The following is a 25,051-nucleotide window of genomic DNA, read 5'->3' on the forward strand; positions in this document are numbered from 1 at the left end:
CCAAAATTTCCCCCCCCCCCCCCACTCCCAAAATCCTAGCCTTTTCTCCCTACTTAATGGATACAATTCAAAATTAATACAAAAGGACCTAATTGCCCTTGTTTTCCCCTCTTTTGGCTCCAAGATTGAATTTGAAATTCAAGTGGACCCCACCCTTGTCTCCCCCATGGCTTCCGCCGGACTCCTCCTGGTGTAAAGGAACCGAGCCGTCCCAAAACCCGGCTGGACCGGTCCATAGAGGACCGGTCTAACAGTTTGCATCAAATTTGGTTTGACCTGCTTACAATGTACTTAAGTTATGTTAGGAACTACTAGCTAAACTTGAGATGGAGTGCTATGGTCTATTGGGTTTATGAATTGAGTTGTTGTAAAAAATGATTCTTATAGACACGTAATCATTCCCATGTTAAATTGATGGACTTCCGTATTTTGCATTGGGTGGCTACGGTTCCACGAGGTCATGTTAAGTGCTTAGGCAAGCTAAATGATATGAATACTAAATGTGTTCGATGTTCTGTGACATATTGCCCACATGCATTCCTAGTTCTATTTTATCTAATAAGGCTTTGCTTTTGTTACTATGGATTTCATTTGTTAGGTACTTTGCACGAAAAGCCTTTGTCATGGCATGCAGTTCATGAGTTCTATTTTTTAGATTATTCTATGTGAATTCTGATTAAACTTATTATTTAGCAAAATCTCATTTGAGAATCATACTCATAAGCTTAACATTGATGCCAATTTTAACCTTCTGTGTTGCATAATAGTATTTGACAAAAGTTGGAGAATATAAGGAACTTGTATGAAAAAATACCAGTCCCTTGCACAAATATCAAAGGTAAGGAGAAAAAGAGAAGGCAAAAAAATGAGGAAAAAATAGAGAGAATAGGAGACAATCAGTAAAATTTTCTCTCTTCCTCTTTGTGCATGCCGCTTGACATTTTTATATGAAACATGAAATAACTAATTAGCTAATGTAGATAGTTTCTTTAAAAATTATCACAATTTCAGAGACATTTAATGATTAAGATAGCAAACTGACCTTGTTGCATGTCAACGAATACATACATGTGTTCCCTTCATGAAACATCTCTTTGAAGAAGAGGCATAGCATGACATGTAACCATATATGTTTATTGTCGTAAATCATAAAATGACGCACTTAATTGCATTGGATTTAGTAAACTTTTGAACAAGATTGGCTAGGTTGAATTGCTATTCCTTGCATCATTTTATCTTCCATATTTGTTTTGTAGGTTCAAACAGCAGTTGACACTCTCAGAGCAAGCGCTGCTGATCGAACACATGATCTACAAAACGAAATGTCTAATGCTCGAAGTTTCACATCATCTGTTAAAGAGAAATGGGAGCTATACATGGAAGAAACTGAAAACCATCACCTTCAGGATACTGTGGCAGTGGAAAACGGAAGATGCTGCTTGGAAGAAGGCCTGAAAGAATGGTAAATATGCTTATCAAGCCACTTGCAAGAGAAAATTTTATTTTATGCTCAAGTTTGAAGTAAAATAACATCCTTATATACAAATATTTTATGTGATATACAGCATGGCAGACATAAAAATTGGTTCACTGCTATGGAAAAATGCTCAGGATTCCCTGTTGAGCTTAACGAAAGGAAATGTAGCATCAGTGGAATCAATAGTTAGGTGAGCAAAATTTCAAAGATTTGAAGTAGATGAATGATCTGTAAAAGCACATGAGAGTACTAGGTTTAATCTACATTGAATAGTTGAATATAAGTTGTAAGCATATCAAGAGGTTGTCTTTTCCCGTATGCTTAAGCTTTTGGGTTAAAAATGACTTTGATCACTTTGGCACCCAATTTGATTCACTCACCAAAATGATCAGCACATATTCATAATTCTAATTCTGAATTGGCACTCAAATATTTTTGCTTAGGAATGGAATGGAATCCAATCAGCAACGAAGAGCAAACTTGTCTTCTGCTACCACGACAGCGCTAGAGCACGTTGATGTAGGAAACAAGAGTATTCAATCCTCTTTGGACAGTAAGCTTTTCATTCCTCTCTTTGATTTGTCTGGCAAACCAGGATTCAAGTTATACATGTTTTTGAATTAGTAGCTCACTTTGAAAGAGCAAGTATTTTCATGTGTTTATTAGTGATAGTTCTCCTTCTATTTTGGTTTTCACATATCTACATAATCACCAGGTTCTTTAAAACTTGATCATGATGCATGTGCAAGCATGTGTTCCTTTATCGCCCCATCTCAAAGGGACCTGTGGAACATGAGGAATGGACACTATCAAAAGATTGTCGAGATCACAGATAATGCGGCAAGATGCTTAGAACAAGAACATACGGTGAGCTGTAAGCACATTAATTACAGGGCACCCTTTAGTAAAACATATCTGTTAAATTTGATTTTTGTATCAAATCAAAATTGTATAGATGGATGAACCATCTTTTTCAACTCCAAGAAGAAGGGCGATCAATTTTCCAAGTGGGGCATCCATCGAGGAGTTAAAAACACCAGCCTTTGAAGAGCTGCTCAAGGGATTCTGGGAGTCCAAATCTGCTTGCAAACAAGCAAATAGTGATATAAAGCATCTATATACAGCATATGAGTATCATTTACAAGGCTTGAGGGATTCTAGAGTTCCCTTAACTACACAATATTAAGTGAGAGCTCAAGAAAGATGAATCCAGGACTCTGTACAGATAAGAGATAGAGAACATTCAATCGTTCTTCACTTCTATCACATAGAGCTTTGCCAACCCGGCTAAACTGCAGAGTAAAAAAGCTGAGGAAAAAAAAATTTGTAGCATGTTATACGTAGTTCAGTGTATCTTCGATATGCCATTGAGACATACAGAGGGTTTTACCCCTTGATTAGGGTTACTAAATTAAATTAAATAAATACACGCATAAACTGTTTTTCTATCAATCAATTACTAGTTCTTTTTTCTCTACTAAAATGCCTGTTAACTTCTGGGCTTGGTCAGTTTTGTGTTTTGAAAGACAATCCAGAGAACCAAAAGAGTGCGAGACATTTATGCTTCTTAGCTTCAGAGTTTTGGCACATGCAGTTAGCAAAATGGAATTTTTACATGCCAAATCTCAAGAGGGAAAAACCAAATGGCCCTGTGAAAGGTTCATCCTCCTCGAGCGTCTAAGGATTTTGGCACATGCAGTTAAACTTGTACCAATCTCCTCTCTCAGCACACAGTATTTCCTCTAAGCTAAACAGTAATAAGATTTCACTGTTCACACCAGACAAAATGTGAGCAACTCACTGTAAATCAATATCACAAATAATGTCATTCCAATTTTGGTAAATTTCATACATTTTATGCCATCCATCTCATATCAAGCAAAGAAATAATTCATTTGTCTCCCAATCTACTAAGTATTGAGATCATGAAGACCGTCAAATGTGGAATGCTTCAACAGTTGATCCTTTTGGTATGATCATAATGATCTTCATTAATATGATCATGGTCAGTTGTAGGTGCTCCTAGAGAGGCCAAGTCTATACTGGTCTTGTTCTTAGGTTGGGATGGTTTTAAGATGCAATGTTCTTACAAGCACCAGTTGTTTTGCAAAGATTTATGGAAAAAAAATACAATTTATCCTAACATGAACAAATATTATACCTTATCAGAAGGGTCCATCACCAGAATTCAGAATGTTGCAAATCTCCGTGCAGGTAGAAGATCCAGCTTCAGTTGTTGGTAGCTTCGAAGGTCGATGGGGAGGTTGAGGCGCTCGAACTGCTAGATGGAAGGGCAGATGCGTTGTGACGTCCCGAGCTGGCGTGCGAGAACACAAGGCGTTATTGAAAGGAGTCCCGTTGCGGCAGGCGGGATTGCGTGAAGCTCTACAAACGGAAGATTCAGGCACGGTCGAATCGTGATTAGGGCTGCGCGAGCAGCATTTGGTGCGGGCTACTTCGCACGATTTAGGATTAGTTTATTGTTTCTTAAAATTAAATTTTACCTAATTTTACTTCTTTATTAAAATTTTATTTTAAGTAGCAATAAAAAAAATAAGTAATGAGTAGCACGGCCTAAACCTAGAACTTTTATTCGGTCCGGTGAACGTAAGCTCCTCTACGTTCGGCCACCAATTTTTTAGCGCCACGTAGCATGAAGAAAAGTCGCCGACCCGACCCGTTGTTTTTTGGGTTCTCGCACGTGTATTTTTTAAAATCCTTGACGAGCCGAACAACATCCCATCACCTTTTGGATATATTTCAAATACCTAGCAATACCGAGCAAATACCAAGTTGTACCTAGTTTTTTTCTAGCAATATCGAGCAAATCCCTAGCAATGCCGAGCAAATACCTAGCAATACCGAGCAAATACTGAGTTGTACCGAATTTTTTCTAGCAATACCGAGCAAATACCTAGCAATACCGAGCAAATCCTGAGCAAATACTGAGTTGTACCGAGTTGTAAAAAACTCGGTACAACTCGGTATTTGCATGGTATTGGTCTTCACAGAGCGGTATTTCTCATTTTTACAAAGCAATACATAGCAAATACCGAGCAATGCCGAGAAAATCGCGAACATAGCATTCCCGGGTTCAGCTCCGAGTCAAGTCATCGGGCCGCGCGGTTTAGAGTAAGAGCACGTGGCGACATGTTATTGGCGGCCAAATGTAGCTCTACGTCTGGTCAGATGACGTAATAATTGGGCCGGAGAGATTTAGGCTTTTTTGGTTCTAACTTTTTTTACTATTTTTTATTTAGTACAAAAATTTTTACACTATTTTAAGAGCAGTAAAAAAAAGTCGTCCCAATTTTTTAAAGCTATTTTTTTATATAAATTTTTTTTGAATGCAGCAAAAAAATTATCTCAAACAAAGCTATAAATAAAAATTAGCTACTTTGTGTGATTTAGGTTTAAGTTTCGTTTGAAATAACTCTATTACTGATTTTTAAAGCTAATTTTTAGTACAAAATTTTCTAACTCAGAAAAATTTTATACTAAAAATCTAGTTTAAAAGCAATAAAAAAACCATCCAAATGAGGTCTTAAAGTTTAACTGGATTTGTAATAGAGTCGCAAGGCCTAAACTATAAATAAAAAAAGGTTTAAAAAGATAAACTTTATTGCGTCCAGGAGTATACGCGGCTGTAGAGAAATATCATATTTAACGTCTTAGCCTTATACGAAAATCTGACACGCAATCAGATAAGGGAGAGGGTCTAGTATTCACATTAGACACCAATATTTTTACGTGGAAAACCTCTGAAAAGGGGGAAAAAATCACGGGGCCTAGCCCAATTTGAATGAATCCACTAGTACTGTAGTTGATTACAAATGAGGTCTTTCCTTGGTGGAAGGCCTTAGATTGATGTACATCTTATGGAGTATATTACATGATGTTAATACGAAAAGTCATTGTTGACATGTTCGATTGGTCGGAAGGACCGTAGTCGGAGGGCGACGGAGGTAAGAAGACTTGTAGTCGATGGGCGACGTATGTCAGGAGGATCGTAGTCGGTTGGCGACGGAGGTCGGAAGGACTGTAGTTGGCGGGTGACGTAAGTAAGGAGGACCGTAGTCGGCGGGCGACATAAGTCAAGAGGAACGTAGTCGGCGAGCGACGGAGGTCGGAAGGACTGTAGTCTGACGATGAAGATCAGAAGGACAACGTCGGGTAGAAGTCCAACAATGGAAAGAAATCCATCTTCGCGTAGACGTCCAGTGAAGTCCAATAACCAGTAGAAGTCTGGCGTCGGGTAGAAACTTGGCAAAGAGTGAAGGTCCGACGTCGGGTAGAAGTTCGACGTCTGTTGGTGACAGAGGAGAACTCTGGTTTCACTTGGGTGGAGTTTCGGCGTCAGGAGGGAACTCTGTTGTAAATTGGAAAGAATTTCAGCATCACGTGGAAGTTGGGCAGAATTCCTGCGTTCTCCCGAATATCACTCAGAATCCCGACGTGTTCGGGTGGCAGGACGAACTCCGGCGGTGGTCGAGGAGGAAATGAGTCTCCTTTTCCCCTTTCTCCTCTTCTTCTCTTCTTCTTCTCTCTCTTCCCTTCCCCCGCTTTGTGAAGAATTAGGGCTCTATTTATAATTTTTCTGGAGTGGCATGGCTCGTAAAGAGGTGTGAGATCATGGGCAAATAGGGAGTGGTTTGAATGGACGGCCGATATTGAACCCTTTGATCGTGCACAGTTCGTTGGGTATTTGAAGGTCTTAATGATGTCGGAATTCTGCGATCTTGAGCTCGTTGGATTCGTCTCGTCGAGGCGCTCGATTCGAGTATAAGCTCGTTAAAATCGGATACCGTTTGATAACTCAAATTGCGGTTTGAACCTTCCAACAGCGCTTCGAGTCCTTGATTCGGACTCATTTGGGCTCGGATTGGGTTGAACTTGGTGTCGTTGGGTTCGTATTTCCGAGACGCACAGTTTTACTGTAGACTCGCTGAAATCAGAGTTATGGTGCTTCCGGATTTAATTTTTGAAGTTTCGGACAAGCTTTTTGCCTCGAGATTCGTGCCCGATCAAGATAATTTTGTGATGATGCATCAAACTTCATTTAAGATAATTTTATTATTAATTTTTAAAACACTTTATAAATATTTATATTGAAAAATTGCTTTAAAATGTTGTTAAAAGTTGTCTCAAACGAAACTAATACATCATTAAAAAATATTTATGATCAGGCATGAAACTCGAGGCAAAATCAAGTTGGAAACTTCCGAAATTAAAATTGGGACCATCCGAACTCCGATTTCATCAAACTTGCAGTCAAACTGAAAGTCTTGAGAATACGAACCCAACGACATCAAATTCAACTCAATCCGAGCCTAAATGAGTCCAAATCAAGGACCCGAAGCGTCGTTGGAAGGTTCAAATCATAATTTGGATTACCAAACTGTTTCCAAACGTTACATGCTTATAATCAAATCAAGCGGCTCGACGAGACGAATCCAACGAGCCAATATCACAGAATTTTAACATCATTAAGACCTTCAAATGTCTAGCCAACGGTCCACTATCAATAAAGATGTTCGCGCGGGCTTCTCCCTCTGGCTAGTGAATTCCTTTTCCGCTTGATTTAAGATGGTTTCTTTTACGCGGAAAATGAGCTATAGCCTAGCAATTTAGAATACTTTGGATTTCATTTCACTCTCCTCCACATCAAACCATATACGAAAAAAGTTCAAATAGGCGTATTTGATTTTTTTTACACCCTTTATTCTCAATCAAACAACTCAAAATTTTAAGTATTCATTTGAGGTAGTTATCATTTTTTATAAAAATAATTATGAGAAAAATATTTTTTAAAATCTATTATGACTATTTAAAAAAAAAAAAATCTAAGTTCAGCTTTCTCACAACTAATGCATACAAGCATATCTAATTGTAAGAAGTAGGTACTTATTATAATTTTTTTTGAAAAACAGACAAAAAGTAATAGTCAAATATTTGAAAAAGAAAGCAATTAAAATGTTATGCCAAATATATCCTTAAATTTCTGTTATCACATGAGCCAAAATATGCATGTGATGCTTGAAATAAGTTCTGGAAACCACTGTTATTTTATTTTATTTTTACTAAAAAATTGCTTAGCAGTAAGAAAGCCATCCCAAACATAATCATGATCTAATTCATGCGATACTGATTCCTTTTTTTTATGAACCATTACCAACTTTATCTGATAGTTTTTTATATGCATTATTTCTTGAAACTTTTAATCAGATAAATTTACGAGTACTTTTTTTTTAAAATAATTGCTCTGCTCTATTTCTAGTTAATGTAATTTTCAGTAATTAAATCCGTGTTTTACACTTCAAATATTATTTTACTTAGATTCTGATTGGGATTTTTCTAGGAAAGGTTCTGATGAAAAGCATAGCTAAAGGCCCAAAATGCTGCCCATCTCAATCAGTTTATATAGGGATCGCTTTGGACAACTTTCTTACTGCTTCTAAAATAATTTTATAGTATAAAAATATTTTGAACTAAAATTTTTTGTACTAAAGAATTGTTTTAGAAAGCAGAAAGAAAGTTGTCCCAAAAGAAGCCTAAGGCTTTGTTTGGGACTGCTTTCTTATTATTTTTCGAAGCCGCTTTCTAGTACAAATTTTTTTATTACTAAAAAGCTGATTTAGAAAACAATAAAAAATAGACCCAAACAAAATCATAATGATTATGTATAGTGATCTATCAGGCTACTATACCAGTTGTTGTGGGCAAATTATTGGGTCAGATGACCGGAGACGAAAAATAAGTTCGGACATCCAATAACAATTTGCCGCGTCACCTTGCGCTTTAGTTGCGCTTTTTGACTTGCGCTTTAATTGCGTTTTAGTTGCTCTTTACCTGCGCTTTAGTTGCGCTTTTTGACTTGCGCTTTAGTTGCGCTTTACCTGCGCTTTAGTTGTGCTAATTTTAAAATAATATTTTATTAATATCCGGACCTATCTCTGCATTCGGTCACCTGACCCAATAATTTGCCGTTGTTGTGAGGGAATGATGAAAAAAAATTGCAGAAAGAAAGAGTGCAGGACAAATAAACAAAATAAAAAAGACATTTGATTAAAATAAAATAAATTTACATAATTACTACTTTTTGCTAAAAAGCCCTCAAATTCATTCTTTCTACGATGTTTTTGGCCTAACATTCTGCACCTCCAGCTTAATAAGACAAATGAAATTGCAAATGATTTGTCATTATGATTCTATGATGATAATCTGATTATGTGAAGACCTTCACAACCTCAGATGCTTCATCAAAGAAGTAGAAAATTTATGTTAACACAAACCATTACTGCCTTTTTTAGTTATGACGAACATGGATGGATATGCTTAGAAGAATAATTGTCTGAACCACATAAATATCCAGCTAGAAAGTGTCAGCAATAGTAAGAGTGTGTATTTGAAGCATAGTCAAAAGAAGAAAGAAAACCACAGATATTCAAATGCCCTTGCAGAAAGTTTGTCGAAGATTTAAAGTACTGGAAACAAACATTATTCGAGCTATAAGTTGAAAGATTTTAAGAACCGGCGTAAGGTTTCATTTGAGACGGCTTTCTTCCTGCTTCTTAAAGCTGCTTTTTAGTACAAAGATTTTAATTTTTGTACTAAAAAGCTGTTTTAAGAAATAGTAAGAAAGTTGTCTAAAACGAAGCCTAAGTAGAGCTCATGTATCATTATTCACTTCCACTTCTTGAACTTGCCTCCAAAGTTTCCATGTTTGCCATGCTTCCCATGCTTGAATTTACCATGATGTTTGCCATGATGCTTGAACTCACCACCATGATGACCATGTGCTTTGTATTCTCCATGATGACTCTCATGTGTCATGTGGTGAGCTCCGTAAGCTGTGGCAGCGGCGATGGCAGCAGCAACAGTACCACCAGCTACCACTGCTCCCAAGTGAGTTCCATGTCCTAGAAATATGGCATTGCAGGGAGATGATAAATAAAATCTATAAAGCCTCCTTTCTATAGTACCTATTGAAGCCCTACTGTTTAAGACAAGCCAATTTCATTCATCTTAGTCTTTTATGATTGAATTGATCTATTGAAATTGAGAAATCCATCTGAGTGGTTAGTTTGTATTTCACTTTGGGCTTATTAGGTTGCTTTTAGATAAAGAATGAGCTTATAGAATAATGATTTTGTTTTCACTTAGGCTTTGTTTTGGGACAGTTTTCTCATTGTTTCTTAAAGCAACTTTTTAGTATAGAAGTTTAATTTTTTTTACTAAAAAGTTACTTTAAAAAGCATCAAGAAAACCATCCTAAACGAAGCCTTATTCACAAATTGATAGAAGCAAGTATATTGCACCAATTTCCAATATATGTTTTCTAATTTCAAGCAGTAAAATGGGTTCTCAGTAGCTTCTTTGCATTGTCTTTTGGTATGTGAAATCTAGATAGACTGTTCAATTATGCAGTTAAATTATTGAAGAAACTCCTTTAATTTTCTTTCTCATTCACCTTTGAGGACGGGTCGGAAAGGATAACTTGAATAAAATTTCTCTTTTATAAATTCAAAAAAATAGTGTTGGGCAGTACAAAAAGTCATCGATGGAGCAAAATATGATTAAAAAGAGAGCATTAAGGGAAATATACCTTAATATGACAAAATTAAGAAGAAAGGATGGTAAAAATATCATTTATTACAGATGAATAATAAAAAAATATTAATGATTTGAACATATGTTATAAATGATAGAAAATGCACTGATAAGACAAGTAGATACTATCATCGAAGGATTTAGAAGAAAATGAGAGTTAATGGATATAAGTGTAAGAAAAAAATAATTAAAATAGGTTTAACATCTACTGAGACAATCCAACAAAATAAATGAAAAGTTAGAATTTATTTCATGAAAAATAGTTTAGAATATGATACTCTAGAATTTAATTTAGAAGAATTATTCTTTTATCTTTTAATAAATAATAACTAGAGCGACATAATTTCTTTTATCAATATCAATAGCAGCAAAAATTAAACTATTGATCAAAATATCAATATATACATATGTATTTAATTCCCAAAATCATATACACTATTCAGTATCAACACAATCATATCGTAATTATTCAATCATGAGTACAAAAAATAACTAAAATAAAAAAGAAACAGAACCTGAAGAATCCGTATCAAAATATGGGCTATTACAATCTACTCACCCCTTAAGTAAAAGAAGCTAAACTCTAATGTATCAAAAAGAATGCCACATATCAAAAAATAAATCAACCATTTTGACCACTCTAATGTATTTGTGATGATAATTATCTAGTGTTGATAATTTCCAAAAATAGTTGGAGTCTTTCACCGAAATAACAATGGCAAAAGTAGTAAAAATTTCAAAATTAATCATTACGATTAAGTTCTGTTGTGATTGGTCAAGATTTAGGTGTACTTTCTTTGTTTAGGTTCTTTTTGTGTAGCTTTTGATGTTACTATTTGTAGCCTATAAATAAGCACTAGGCTGTAACATAATGTAAGGTTAAGCAATAGAAATCCATTTCAGATTTCAGCCATCTATATATCTCTCTCTCTCTCTGTCCCTCTCCCAAGAAACTCAAGAGGAAGAACTCCTTCCTCTCATCCAAGATCCTACAAGTTCACGATTCTAGATTGTTTATTCCATTAAAAGACGCTCAAATTTTTTTCTATAAAGATGAATTCATCAAGCAGGTGGCAGATAATGAATATGAAATTCTACACAACAGACTATTAACGTAAACAAACAAAAGTAGATCTTTATGGTCAAATCTGGATTGAACAAGGATTAGAAAGAAAATAAAAATCATGAAAACTCTAAAGCATAGCAATATCTTAAAGAGTTTTAAGCTTACCTTGAGAGTGAGATGCAGAAGAACCATGATGCGTATACCCAGCTGGCGGGTAACCTTCTGGGGGATAACCCTGTGGAGGGTACCCTTGTGTAGGATAGGCACCAGGAGCTGGAGGGTACCCTTGCGGTGGGTAGCCTTCAGGTGGATAGTGTCCTGGAGGGTGTGAATGCCCATGGGAAAAAAATCCTTTATCATGGCTATCTGATCCATCATGCTTGTCCTTACCGCCTCCCATTTTATTGACACCTAAAGCTTAAATAAGAAAATCAGGAGTTAAAAATAAAAAAAAAACAGGAATGCATAAATGCATTACTAATTCCACAAACACTTCCACTAACATTAACATTAGCTAAGCCCCTGGTACTTAGAATATTATTTTGTAAGAAAGATGGAACAAGAAGGCCCCATATTGAGCCCATTATGCTGGTAGATGGACACGCACTAATCCAAAAGGTTAAACTTTTTGATAATGACCAAACTGTATATCAGGTACTCAACTTATTTTTACTTAAGATGTAGGATTACTTTTTTATATGTATATTAACAATCACCGACTCACTCGAGATTTCTTCACATCTATCATCCCTCTCCCTTAAACAAATTATTTTAGTACCATCAAATGTTGTGGACCATGAGCTCACCAATACTGAGCTTTAGCGGAAGTTAACCTCTCTTAAAGTTCGTTTGAAACGACTTTCTTACTGCTTCTTAAAGAAGCTTTTTAATATAAAAATTTAAATTTTTTAATAAAAAATTATTTTAAGAAGCAATAAAAAAGTCTAATACCAAACGAAACCTTAAACTTTGGTCATATAAATTAAAAAAACCTCAGAGCTGTGAAAAGCTAAAACTACATGGAACAATTAATCTTATCAAAACCATTAGCTTAAATAGCACTCATCAGGAAGGTGAGATACTAGGGAGTGGGAGTAAATTGAAAATCCAATATACTTGTGGAATTCAACTCAACGCTTATTTAACTTCCAATGAAAAAAAAAAAAAAAAGACAAAAACAAAAAAACTTCCAATTAGAAACTATTTTCCACTCTTGTGGATCTCAACACTTCCCAACTTCGCAGCTGCATAAGTGTCACTGCAAAGTGTAATAAATTTTTTTAATGTACTCTATGATAGAATTCAAGCTTATGACGCCCGATCATCTCAGCAAGCCATATAAATTTATTTCTGTAATGCAAACCATTGGAAGCAGAGACTTGCTCTGCAGTAAGTTAACAAGCTATCATAATATACTAAGAAGCATTGATAGGATTAGAACTCTAAGAATATGGAGGAAAAATGTATGTAAATGTTAGTATTCATAAACGATAGAAAAGTATATACATTTGTCTCATATAGGCTTACTTCTCATGAAATAATTGGTTAAACATTCTGATAGGCCGGTCCATTGGACCCGTCCAACCGGTCCATGCGGGACCGGCCTAGGCCGAAACTTCTCCGCCTCCTGCGTATGCCGATCATGCCGCTAGGTTCAAGGGAGCCCATTTGGAAGGTTTTTTGAGAGACTTGGGAGGGAATATTGAATGTAGGGACTGTTTAGGGATTTCGTTTTGATTTGTATGCATTAAATAGTTTGTTTTCCTAGGGTTAGGGCATATTGAATTTGGCTGATTTTGAGATCTCTTAGGTTTAGGTTTTGGGCTCTAGATTCGTATAGAGATTGGGAGAGATCAATCCTCCTATCGAATAGAGGATCACTTGTATCTTGTTGCTTTCTTCCGATCTATTTGATTCGTCTAGATCTTTCAGTGGAAAGAGATGCTTACTCAAGGATGAAAAATTAACTAAGAGAATTAGATGAGTTAATTGTAAGCTGACACATTGATCAATGCTCAAATGCTGTAGACGGATAGTTCTAGGAAGCAAGAATAGTAGTTCAATTCCAGCTTTATAAATCATACTTCAGATCAATAGGCCAATATGTCAAATGAAATTAAGTAATCTTCATTCAAAACCAGTACACATACCTTTGAAGTTTAAACAAAGAGCAAATATCAAAAAAGGGAAGGAGTTACAACCTTCTCTAAAACAAACATAAAAGATTCTGAAATTACACTATTTGAAAGAACCAGACCCTCTTATCCCCTAAATTTACAAATTAATCTGCAATATATGATACTACAATCCTGAGCTAGAAGTTGTCTACTTACTATCTTCCTTATCAAAGGTTTAGGTTAAGTTTTTTTTTTTTTTTTTTTTTTTTTTGAGCCATATAAATCCTGCTGTCTCCTTTAATCATGTATTTCTCCCCATTTAAATTAAGATTTCGTTTGAGACGGCTCTCTTGTTGTTTCTTAAAACAAATTTTTTTAATTTTTTATTTTTTTTAACTAAAAAATTGTTTTAAAAAACAGTAAGAAAGACATCCCAAATAAAATCTAAATCCTGAGAGAAATAAGATTTAGGATTTACACCAGCTCTCATTGTTCCTTTCTTCTGTTTAACTTAAACCCTAAATCTCAAAAATATATTTCAAAAAATAAATATCAGGATTAAATGTCTCCAAAATTTACTGAATTTGGATTTATAAGATTTACATAACCCTAATTGAATCAACACTTATTTTAAGCTAAACAGCTCCTAAATTTGAACAGCAAGCATTGACCGATGACTATATTTGACCGGAAGCATCAATATTAACCCTAATACAAGAAACCAAAGACTTTATTTTCACTAAATCAGATAGTCTTAAGTTATTCAACAGCTTATCAGAATCCAAATTTCAAAATTAAAACAAAAAAAAAGATATCCATCCTGAAGTCTGATACGAATAGCACTGCTCTTCATAAAAATTGACCTTTTCAAGTTTCAATGAAAGCCAAAATCGAAGAACAGCACTTAAAAATAAAATAAAATAAAAGTTTAAACGATTAGGAAATTAAAAAAAAAAAAAAAAAGATCGGAAGACGAAGTTTGAACGAACTACGACGACAAGAAAGAGAGAAGAACTTACTGATTCAGAACTACAGATGCTTATGAACGCGAACGATAACGAAGAACAGAAATGGGTCAATTCAAATTAAACGGAGGGATTTTAAAGGAAAGTTCTTATAAATTTATTTTAAAATATATAATTAACCAAATTTTATATTATATTCGTCTTGAAATAAATAACAAACTTTGAAAGTCAACAGATCTTCCGTTTTCAACGGCGCTTTGGAGAGCGAGATATCTATCATACACGTGGCAGGAGGTCCACTTAGGACGTGGTCCTCTTCCGCGGTCAAGATGGCGGGTTTCTTGTTCACCAAACAAAGATAATAAGTAATTTATTGTAAAAATCGGATTAATTTTTATTGAATTTTTTACATTTATTTTTTTATGGTATGTCATTTTTTCCTTATGGTTATAGAATTGAATTTTGTCTTAAGGAATTAGTTGATTCGAGCTTATGGTAATTAGATGAGTGTAATGATATTTAAATAGTAGAAAAGTAAATAATATAATTTAGAGATTAGATATGTAATTATAATAATTTTAAGTATTAGATATGTAAAAATTTCTTTTGACACTTCTCTCGTTAATTGGTAAGTGTGCAATCAATAGAGTGTGTTAGAAAATTAGAATTGTAACGATTATTAGTAATTCAATGAATAATAAAAATATAATAACATTTATACATAAATAATTAAAAATATTTGTAGTAATTAATATATTATTATAATTTTTTATTATAAATATTAGGTATATGTAACGAAGTTCAACTCTTGGCCATCTTAATTTAATTTGAATGACAAAAAATAAAACATCCTATGTTTAAATGGATGGCCAAGATTTCTAATTGCACAAAGGATGATTAGGAACTGTATCCCCTGTTCTTCTTCCAAACTTACAAAATCATATTATGAGCAATAACTTGTTCAAATAAATTTTTTGAAAAAGGGATTTTAATGGGAAGTCCTGACCGGGCTCTTTTATCATGTTGAGGAAATTAAACGCAACTTGGTACATTTCATTGTAATACTACAGGTTGTAATATCGACAAATAAGAGCGGCAAATTAGGATAAAAAAGAACGGAGATAAATTATAAAGTCACAGAATTTGTCTTCACACATTTTGAGGTGAAACACATTTTGATTTGAAACAATAATTAAGGGTTTGTTTGAGACGATTGTAGTATGTTGTAAAGTTGATTGTAGAGGTGTTGAAATGGGTATTCAAGTCAAGTTTGAGTCGAACCCGTAATTGACTCAAGCCCAATACACTTGACCCGAATCCGACACGCCAAATTACTGGGGTAACCTCGCCCGACATGAAAACTATGGGTGCGAGAGAGAGCGCAGCACGAAAGTGAAACTATAGGCAAGGTCTGCCACGAGGATGCATGAGACCGGGCCAGGGCTATGTGCGTGACATCATGAGTGCGCGAATGAGCGACTGCAGGTGTGGCCGCGCGGGAATGCGCGACTGCATGAGGTACTATGAAGCCATGCTTGCGCTGGGTGACTAGCGAGCAGGGGCGGAACCCCATGGTCTTAAGGAGGGGGGGCAGGGGAATTGCCCCCCCTAAAAAAAATAATTTTTTTATATTATATGCCTTTTTAGGTAATTTATAGGAGTTTCTACTTCTTATCAGAGTTTAGGATTCCTGTAGGATCTCAATTGTACAAACATATAAAAAGCACTGATCAAATGACCAAGAATTTTTTTTTAAAAATTATGTTTTAAATCACAATACCATTACTCACCAAGCAATTTCTAGAGCTGTACAGCTACAAAGAGAAGAACCATCCATACACAAACCAAGCTAAGGAAATCCCGAAGAAAGGTCGCTGTATTGCTTCTGATACGCTGGATTCACGCATCGAAATATAGATGGTTTCTTCTTAGGCTTGACGCCAAACAGAAAGTTTCGGAGTGGAATGTGAGTTTTTGATGGAAAATGCCTGAAGATGTTGCTATGGTGCCGGCTTCCCTGAGAACTGGAAAGTTCAAATTTCTTATGAAACTCCGACAAGATCTTGTCTACTTCAGCTCGAAGCCCCTTAACATGATCAAAACCAGCTTGCAATTCAATGGCAACCTTGTTGTTCTCACGTTGCATGTTTGAGACCTCTCCTTGAAATATGGCCGCCTGATAGGGAGATAACTGGACTCCATCAGATTCCAAACTTGAAGCAAGAGCTTCCGATATCTCCTCCTGAATGTTGCAAAGAGCTTTGAATCTAGTTTGGGATTCTCCTTTCAGCAAGTCATTCTGTTCCAACCATACCTGCAACTCGGTTTTTAATTCTCCCAGTTGTTTGTCAATACGTTCAGAATCTGATGAAGTTTGCAGATCGTTGAACTCCAATTGGAATTTCTGTAATTGTTGGAAAAAAGAGCTGAATCTTAACCAGAAATCCAAGTTCTCATCAAGCAGTGCATCAATGTCCCTTCGAAAATTTTCCTCCACATGAGAAGCAGATTGTGATGTATGTGTAGCTTCATATACTAAATCCTTTTTCACTGTAATTTGGGAAGATGTACTTTCAGGTATCAGGCTTGAGCTCTTCACTTCATTTGAGTTTTCAAGCTCTTTTTCATTTGGTTTCTTCTGCTGTTTGCTAAGCCTTTGCTGCATTGATCTAAGTTCCTCATCTTTTTTGTCATTAGCCTTTTTCAACTCCACTAATTGTGTTTTTGTCTGTAAAACATATTCTTGATTTTTCTGCTCAACCTCCAGAAGCCTTTTCTTTATTTGCTTATAGTTGCGAAGGATTGATGTGTACTCTACCAACAATATCTTTTCCTTATCTTCTACCCCATTCAACAAAGACTGTAGCGAGCTGAGAGAATCTTCCTGCTGAAAAGATTGAGTCCCATCTTTACTTAGCTGGGTGGCATAATCCACTCTAACTTCAACTTCATTAGCTTCATCTGCAACTGAACCATCCCTTCCATCATGTCTTCCTTTGGTTTCTTTATCTTCAGGCTTTTGAGGTTCCACATTGATAATAGTATTCTCTTTCTCTTGAGAGATGAATGCAATATTAGCCTCCTCATTTTTGGGATGCTGCGGTTTCCCTAAATTATAAGTGGTATCGAGACATGAATCATCTGAACTTGTGGAAGGATTAACATTTGCACCATGGGAAGACTTCTTAATATCCTGCATTTTATAAATTTCCTCTTCAGTTTGCTTTAATCTGTCACTCGAATTACCTGAGGCCTCAATCAAAGTCAATTTCTCCTCTTCTAAGCTCTCTACATGTTTCTGAAGTTGATTAGTTTCGGTTCTTAGACTCTCTATTTGTGCATTCTGCGAAGAAGTTGTAAGTTCTAAACTGATGACTTTGTTCACAAGTTCATTAATCTTCTCTGCAAGTTCAACCAGAGACATATCAGGACCAATCTGAACAGGTACTTGATTCTGTTGGGGAACTTCCACCTCAGTACCACCATCAGAATTTATGCCTTCAATTTCTTCCAAGATTGTTTTGTTCTCTTCTGAGTCTTCCTTGAAAGACTTTAGCTTCTCTTTAGCCATCATTATTCTCCTTGACCCAATTCTGGTGAATTCTGCTGACCTTTTCTGATTTTCCTGCAAGATAAGTAAGGTATCCTCACAGGACCTTAGTGCGGCTGTTGCCATCAGGGTGCGGGCTTCGTCATCTTCAATTACCACACTTTCCCCACACTCATCTTGCAGAATATTAAGCTCCTCCTGCATTGATACTATCTGCTTTTCAATCTCCTGGTATCTGGCAATTGCATTTTCATAAGAACTTCTAATAAATTCCTTTTCAGTCTGAAGAACCAAAATTTCCTTCTGAATTCTGTCAATCTCTTCTGGTACTCTGTCTCTGTCTATCTTGGAAGGAGGATGAGGCTTATCAAAGGATGAATTTCCTTTTTTATTATTTATTAAGTTATCCTGAGAAATATCTAATGCCAGCCTATTTAATTTACTGAAGTCTATTGATGTAATTGCTTTAGGTAAATGATCATCATCCTCATCTTGCACGTCAAACTGTACCTGGTCAGGAAAAGCAGTAGCTATGGTGTGGTTGGCCTTGTGCAACTCCCCTGAAATGTGATCATATCTTTCAGCTAATGCTCTATATGCCCTGTAAGTCTCTTCCACAAACTTTATGAGCTCTGGTCTCTTCTTAAAGTACAGCTCTGCCTTTTTTGAAAAGGAATCGGCATCTTCTTCAATAATCTTGAGCATTGACTTAACTCGGTCATCCATCTCTGCAATCAAGAAAGAAAATGCCTTGTTTTGTCATTAACACCGGAGTTGAAAATGGCTAGCCAACTTTTGGAACGCCATAGAAAAGAGCTTCCATATAATATTAACTTCGACTGGCACCATAAACTGGTTAAAAAACAAGTCATTCACCGATTGATGGAAATGAAGTTGCTAATGATTCATCAAACATGTTTAATATAATTTCTCACAGCAAACTATACTTAGACACGCAATTCAGCTTCCACCAGCATGTTAAAAAGGAGGAATATAATCTTCATCTAATCTTAAGAAAGGACAAATACATGTGTTCAGAAGGCATAATCTAGAATTATTAATAATTTAAGGCCATTATAGACTAGAATTATTAATAATTTTTTTTATTAAAGAAATATTTAATAATTTTTTTTAAAAAAAATACTATAACTTAAAAATTATATTTAATAAATAATTTAATTAAAAAATGATCAAAATACCACTTGATTTAATACCTTTAACCTCAAAAATTAATTTTATGACCAAAAAGACCCATTTTTAAGGAGTTGAGAGACCAAATTGGTCCCTCAAAAAAATTGGAGATCATTTTGATCCCTCACAAAGAGTTGATGGACCATTTTGATCCTTTTCTTTTAAACTTTTCTATATGCTAAATAACAGCTTTGCATGTCATAGATATGGTTGGCTTCCTATATCATGTCTTTTTTACAATTTAAAATGGTATAAAATACATAGCATTCTCAACTTTGATAAACTTAGTTTGAGAGGATTAGAAAGGAGAGGTAGACCAATGTTATATGAATAGAAGTTATTATAAATGATTTATGAGGCAACATTAAACAGGAACGAATGGAAAATGTGTATTCATAAGCCAACCCCAAACAATTGGGATAAGACTAATGATGATGATGGTAATGAATTAATGATCAACTTTAATACAGTCTGAAACTTTTATGTCAGCTGAAAGGAATAGATTAAGCAGACTACGTGTATTCAAGAAAGAACCAGTGACATCAAACCCTTCAAACTGTATCAGCATACCACCTTAATTAAAAATAAATAAAATCTATGCAGCAAGCTTTTGGCTTTAACCAATGTGAAATGTGTCCATAGTATATACAAGGGCACCTCCAAGACATACCAACATGGATCAAGGAATCAATAGTAAAATTATTCCCCCCAGACAAATAAAAAAAAAAAAATCCAGCTAAAGAGACAAAGCCCTGTTAGCTTCAGTTCTTCCATTTATAAACAAACTAGCTTTCACGTTTGAGCCCATACTAATAAGTTCAAGGCAAAAGCTTGCAGACGCTTCCCCTTCATATCTTCCAAAGACTAAAACGAGCAGTTCATTAAAGTAGAAGAGTCAAGGGCCAAAGTAAATCAGATCACTTAGATCTCTGCAGTGAAGATTCTGGACTCAAGAAATGTGCAAGTACTAGATAAATTATCCACCGACATCTCAACAAAAATGAATAAAGAAGATTAATTAGAATGAGGGAAGGACTGAACAGAAAACTCGGATACTACATTCAACAAATCTGTTTTAAAAAACATAGATAACAAAATAAGGCTTACATCTAAAATATTAATACAAGAAAATGATCAAAATGGTCCCTGAATTATTTACAAGGGGTCATTTTCATACAAACTACTTAAAGTCTTAAAATATCCAAGCTAAGGTCTATTTGGGGCAGCTACAGTTTTTTATAAATATAGTTAGTAAAATTATTATAGGAAAAATAACTTTTTTTAAAGCTATTGCAAATATTGTAATATGTTCTTTTTTTAAAAAAATGAGATAACAGCTTTCTTACAACTCCCACATATTAGTAGGTCCAATTAAAAAAAATAAAGCTTTCTATATATTTTTTTTCAAATGCAACAAGAAAATAATAGCCAAACAGAAGCTTGGTTGCAGCATAAAAATCAATAGTCAAATTGGCCCGAAGTCCATTAGCTCCACAAATATGATCCAAAATATCCCACAATTAGAAACATCATTTAATTTAATAAAATTTGTGCGCAAAGTTCATGAATGAGGTGAAGAATAAGGGTAATTTTGATAAATAAAACTTTTATACATCTTGATTAGTAGAAATACCCTCATTTGCGAACTTTGTGTGAAATTCTCATCAAATTAAATAGCAATTCTAACTATGGGACTATTTTGGATTATCTTTCAGGAATCAAGAAACTATACTAAACATTTTAAATAATAAGTGACCAAAATGGCTCCTCAAAATATAAACAATAAGTATCTTATATTTGAGTTTGCTGAATATTTCCGTTAAACTGACCATGTTATTCCAATGAAATCATAGCAAAAATTAGCAAATTAAGCAACAATGGATGTTTTATTATGCCTCATTAATTCAGCTACTACTATTTTCTATCTATATATTATATTTTTCTTAAAAAAAATTTATGAAGCTCAAACACTCCAGGAGGCCCTTGCATAGTCAAAGATACAAATGGACACCCCATCATGAAACACCAATTGGATTATCTTTTTTTCACCATCCTCTTTATAATTCCCTCTCTTTGCAACCTGTTTTATTCCTAACTATTATTTGTGGTATAATCATCACAAGTTCACTTGTCTCCCTGTATTTCATAATTTTAATCTACATACTACTTATAGCAGATTCTCTCATCCATCCACTTTATGCTGTTTAAAGTATATACAACTGTTATTCAAGAATCAAGACCAAAGAAGGAACCAGAAGTTTATCCAACAGCATGATGAGAGAGAGAGTAGAAAGTAAAATCTACCAATCACCACACCTCCCCTGCAAGTTTTAAAAACATACTTGGGAGGTGCAGAAAACTATCACTTAGTCATAGTTTTTTATTGTGTCATAATTTCAAGATTCTCATGTGGAAATGTTCATATTGTTCGTGTTACTATTCATTGTTCACATTGCTGCACAGCACGAAGTATTCCTATAGATTCATATTTAATCAAGAGAATCATCCACAGCAATTCACAATCATGGTCATAATTTTATGCTTCCTTTCATCACCTCCTACTCTACAAGGTTTAGGAATTTCATCAGAAGTTAATCCAAATCAAAATATCCATATTTGCACCATCTACTGCATCGTTTGCGTTATTTTTTATTTTAATTTGCTTGTATCAGTTAGGATTCCAATAAAGAAAATCGACTATTACATAATCCAATGAATTAAAATCAGATGTGATTAGAAGGTGCATTTCCAGAATATCAAGCCTTCCCTAATTTAATTGCATGCCACTATCAAAAGCTTTGAATATCCTTTTTGTGCAAATAAACAAATAGACAAAAATAGAACAGAAACAGAATTCATTCTGATATATTAAGATAAATAACAATTAACTCAAACACATTGATTGGGACTTTGGAAGAAGAGAGAAAAGAAAGGAAATTAAAAGAAAGTATTTATCTTGATTGGAAGTGTAAGATGAGCATAAAAGAGAAGAATATAGAGGAACAAATTTCTTCAAAAATCAACAATTTATTTCCATCATAATTTGAGCAGAAAGAGGAAAGCATTATCAGGATTTATGTTTATAAAAAAAAGCTTCCTCTAAATCCTATGGCAACCATAAATAGATATCAAAAGAAAATTAAATGCTAAATGATAACTTGATATTTCTTTCTTTTCAAGTTCAAATGCAAAAATTTAGCCCACCAAAATCTAACGGACCTTGCCCACCAAAAGGTGAGATCATTTATTTGATGCTTGCCTTTGCTATTAAATTCAGTCAATATTAAAGAAGAAGAAGAAGAAAAAGAAGAAAAAGAAGAAGAAGAAGAAGAAGAAATGAAGTTCTTTATTTTGAAAACTCAAAATCAAGTAGATTTCAATCAAGGTGAAACCCTTTCACATAAAACAAAAAAAAAAAAAAGAGAAAATTGGAATAAAAAGAGATACATATATGTTCCAGAGCTCCCCATGAGATAACTTTCAATTTCAAACACAATCTGATCTATCATCCTCCCCTCCATCAAACATGCATAAAAAAATAGGCGAAAACGATAAGAAACTCCACATCAGATCGAAATCTCACCACGGAGAATATTTTCGAGCCATTTGGACTGATTGGTGCGGATATGACTTGCCCACCACCAGGAGTACGCATTGCTCGCCGCTCTCCGCAACATCTCGCTGCTCCACCTCGCACTCCTACACCCTATAAATCCCCCGCGGATCGCAGAAAATGGCAAAAAAACTCCACCAAATTAGCATCGACAAAAGGAGAAACAAAAAAGGAAACGAAATCTCGATAGAGGGAGGAGATCGAAACCTCAACTGAATTCCAACAGCGAATGGTTAAAAATAGAAGGATAAGCGTAAACAACGACCACAGTAGTTGTTGGAAGAGAAGGAGAAGAAGAAGAAAAAAAACAAGGGAGAAGAAGAAGAGGAAAGGAGGAGGCATCACTGAGGCAGACTGCTTTCCGCTTTTCATCTCGCATTTCGTATGCTTCGCTGTAATTGCCGCTGGCTATTTGGAAAAGTTACGTGGAGAAGATCTGAAAGGAGACTCCGACGAGCGAGCAAAGCCAATACTGCGTGGCTACGTGCGATCCACGTCGGTGGTCGCCTGTTGACCCGCCCGACCATGTAATAAATTTTAGGGTGTAAACGAGTCTAGTTGAGTCAGCTTGAGCTTGTTTAATTAATCAAGTTTGAGCTCGAGTCCAAGCTTTATTCTATAAAGTTCAAGTAGACTTACGAGCTTACTCAAATCAGAGAAACTAATTATGATTTAGATATGTATTATAATAAAATGATAAAAGAAATGAAAAACAATGAAGAATTATTTAATAATTAAAATATATTTTTAAACCATTTATTTATACTTAATTTTTTTGAATGCTAATATATTTTAAGTGTATTTTATATTAATATTTTTTTAAATGAAACTGCTTGCAGCTAGTTAACATATGTCAAACCTTGCTCAAACTTGACTCATTTGCTTCAATGAGCTAAAACTTACAAGCCATATATCGAGTTGATTGGGGATTGGCTCAAGAATCAGCTTGATTCACTTGCACCTTTTATTTGGATATAACAAAATTTATTCATAATGATGTAATAAAATTTAATTATTTTAAATGAGCATACAATATAATTAATTAATTAATATTTATATTATATTTATTTTTTAAATTAAATTCCAATAATTTTAAAAAATATTAAAGAATTTATTTTAAAAATATGCATTACTAAAAATTTTATTATTATATTTCTTAAAAAAGTCTTAAATTATATATATATATATATATATATATATATATATACCCCTCTCTTTCAAGAGGATTCACGGCATGTCAAGCCCTCGTAAGGTTCTTCGCTTTGCATCGAATTAAAGCACATGCTCCACCGCTTGTGCGGGCCCCTGTCAATTCATTTGAGTTTCATTCTTGCAAAAGAACTCCCCAGATGGGATACTTAACGCGTTAGCTATAACACTACACGGGTCAATACACACAGCGCCTAATATCCATCATTTTACAGCTATGACTACTAGGGTATATAATCACATTTGCTCCCCTAACTTTCATCTCTCAGTGTCAATGCCAACCCAGCAGAGTGCTTTTGTCATTGGTGTTCTTTCTGATCTCTATGCATTCATCACTCAACTGGAAATTCCCTCTGCCCCTATCGTACTCCAGCTTGATAGTTTCCACCGTCTGTCCAGGTTTAAGCCCTAGAATTTGACGGTACGACTAACATTTTCTCTTTGCCTAAAAAGACATTATAATGTTGGATTTTATTGGCATGTTTCTATTTGATCAGACTTTGATCCAAAACAATTAATATTATTTTTGCCAACCCAATCAGACTTTAATAAATATCACTTTGCTATAGAATCCTAAGCCTTATTGTCATATAATTCAATTTGATGGCTGATATTGCTTCTTTCAAAGTTGAAGTATTTGTAGAATAATCAAATAAAACTGATTCAATAATATAAAATGAATTGAATGAAAGAAACTTCTAGCTTTGCTACAAATATTGCTACAAATATGAAGTTTTTTTTTTTTTTTGAAAGATAGAAAAGTATCCTATATTTTAATTAGATGAGCCTAAAGCTCATGAAATAATCGATCCAAGCCAACTAAGGCTTCATTTGGGGCAGCTTTCTTAATGCTTTTAAAGCAGAAAGAAAGTCGTCTCAAATGAAGCCTAAATTTGGCCTAGCATGAATTTGGCCGAGCTCGATGCAAATATTTGTAGTAGAGTTCAAGCAGTAAGAAAGAAGTATTACTGTTAGAGCTTGATGCAATATGTTAACTAGCAACATTATTGAACAACTGGTTCAATTTGAGAAGCCTTGTTGAGTCTATGAAGCACAAAACGTTGAGCTTAATAAATGAGACGTCAGTTAAATAAAATGCAAAAAGTATTTTAACAAGCACAAATAAGTAGCTTAGGTTCATTGGCAAACCAATTTAATTAGAAAGGAGGAGTATTTTTCCTAAGTCCTAGACTTTGTTTGGGGCGATTTCTTACTGATTCTTAAATCAGCTATTTTATATTAAAAAAATATTT

General features: G+C 34.7%; 3 protein-coding genes across 4 annotated transcripts; 1 reads left to right on the forward strand and 2 right to left on the reverse strand.

Annotated features, from left to right (window-relative positions):
* The first annotated feature begins 1,462 nt into the window (after nucleotides 1-1,462).
* LOC114580584 (kinesin-like protein KIN-5A) lies at nucleotides 1,463-3,210 on the forward strand. Its single transcript, XM_028698564.1, has 4 exons — nucleotides 1,463-1,667; nucleotides 1,921-2,030; nucleotides 2,193-2,344; nucleotides 2,433-3,210. Exons 1-4 carry the CDS (start codon nucleotides 1,567-1,569, stop codon nucleotides 2,661-2,663), a joined length of 594 nt encoding a protein of 197 aa, XP_028554397.1. The 5' UTR covers nucleotides 1,463-1,566; the 3' UTR covers nucleotides 2,664-3,210.
* A 5,614-nt stretch (nucleotides 3,211-8,824) lies between these two features.
* Nucleotides 8,825-14,406, reverse strand: LOC110092298 (glycine-rich protein A3-like). Of its 2 annotated transcripts, none has more exons than XM_020816792.2 (3): nucleotides 14,290-14,406; nucleotides 11,319-11,570; nucleotides 8,825-9,396 (listed from the first exon to the last, which is right to left on the reverse strand). In XM_020816792.2, exons 2-3 carry the CDS (start codon nucleotides 11,551-11,553, stop codon nucleotides 9,161-9,163), a joined length of 471 nt encoding a protein of 156 aa, XP_020672451.1. In that variant the 5' UTR covers nucleotides 11,554-11,570; nucleotides 14,290-14,406; the 3' UTR covers nucleotides 8,825-9,160. The 2 variants fall into 2 exon arrangements, with proteins under 2 accessions (XP_020672451.1, XP_020672452.1); XM_020816793.2 differs by having other exon boundaries at nucleotides 11,319-11,564; nucleotides 14,290-14,401.
* A 1,546-nt stretch (nucleotides 14,407-15,952) lies between these two features.
* Nucleotides 15,953-23,049, reverse strand: LOC110092294 (protein NETWORKED 2A). The gene is made up of 3 exons (XM_020816789.2): nucleotides 22,797-23,049; nucleotides 22,560-22,682; nucleotides 15,953-18,513 (listed from the first exon to the last, which is right to left on the reverse strand). The coding sequence occupies exons 2-3, from the start codon at nucleotides 22,651-22,653 to the stop codon at nucleotides 16,085-16,087; spliced, it is 2,523 nt and encodes an 840-aa protein (XP_020672448.1). The 5' UTR covers nucleotides 22,654-22,682; nucleotides 22,797-23,049; the 3' UTR covers nucleotides 15,953-16,084.
* Between the last annotated feature and the right edge of the window lie 2,002 nt (nucleotides 23,050-25,051).

The sequence above is a fragment of the Dendrobium catenatum genome, unplaced genomic scaffold (genome assembly GCF_001605985.2).
Source record: "Dendrobium catenatum unplaced genomic scaffold, ASM160598v2 fragScaff_scaffold_1105, whole genome shotgun sequence".
Taxonomy (NCBI): domain Eukaryota; kingdom Viridiplantae; phylum Streptophyta; class Magnoliopsida; order Asparagales; family Orchidaceae; genus Dendrobium; species Dendrobium catenatum.

Coding starts and splice junctions, on each gene's coding strand:
- LOC114580584 (XM_028698564.1), top strand. CDS start 1,567: ATGGCAGACATAAAAATTGGTTCACTGCTATGGAAAAATGCTCAGGAT. Junction 2,031..2,192: donor TATTCAATCCTCTTTGGACA/GTAAGCTTTTCA, acceptor CATAATCACCAG/GTTCTTTAAAACTTGATCAT. Junction 2,345..2,432: donor GCTTAGAACAAGAACATACG/GTGAGCTGTAAG, acceptor AAAATTGTATAG/ATGGATGAACCATCTTTTTC.
- LOC110092298 (XM_020816792.2), bottom strand. CDS start 11,553: ATGGGAGGCGGTAAGGACAAGCATGATGGATCAGATAGCCATGATAAA. Junction 9,397..11,318: donor TTCTGCATCTCACTCTCAAG/GTAAGCTTAAAA, acceptor CCATATTTCTAG/GACATGGAACTCACTTGGGA.
- LOC110092294 (XM_020816789.2), bottom strand. CDS start 22,653: ATGTTGCGGAGAGCGGCGAGCAATGCGTACTCCTGGTGGTGGGCAAGT. Junction 18,514..22,559: donor GCTCGAAAATATTCTCCGTG/GTGAGATTTCGA, acceptor TCTTGATTGCAG/AGATGGATGACCGAGTTAAG.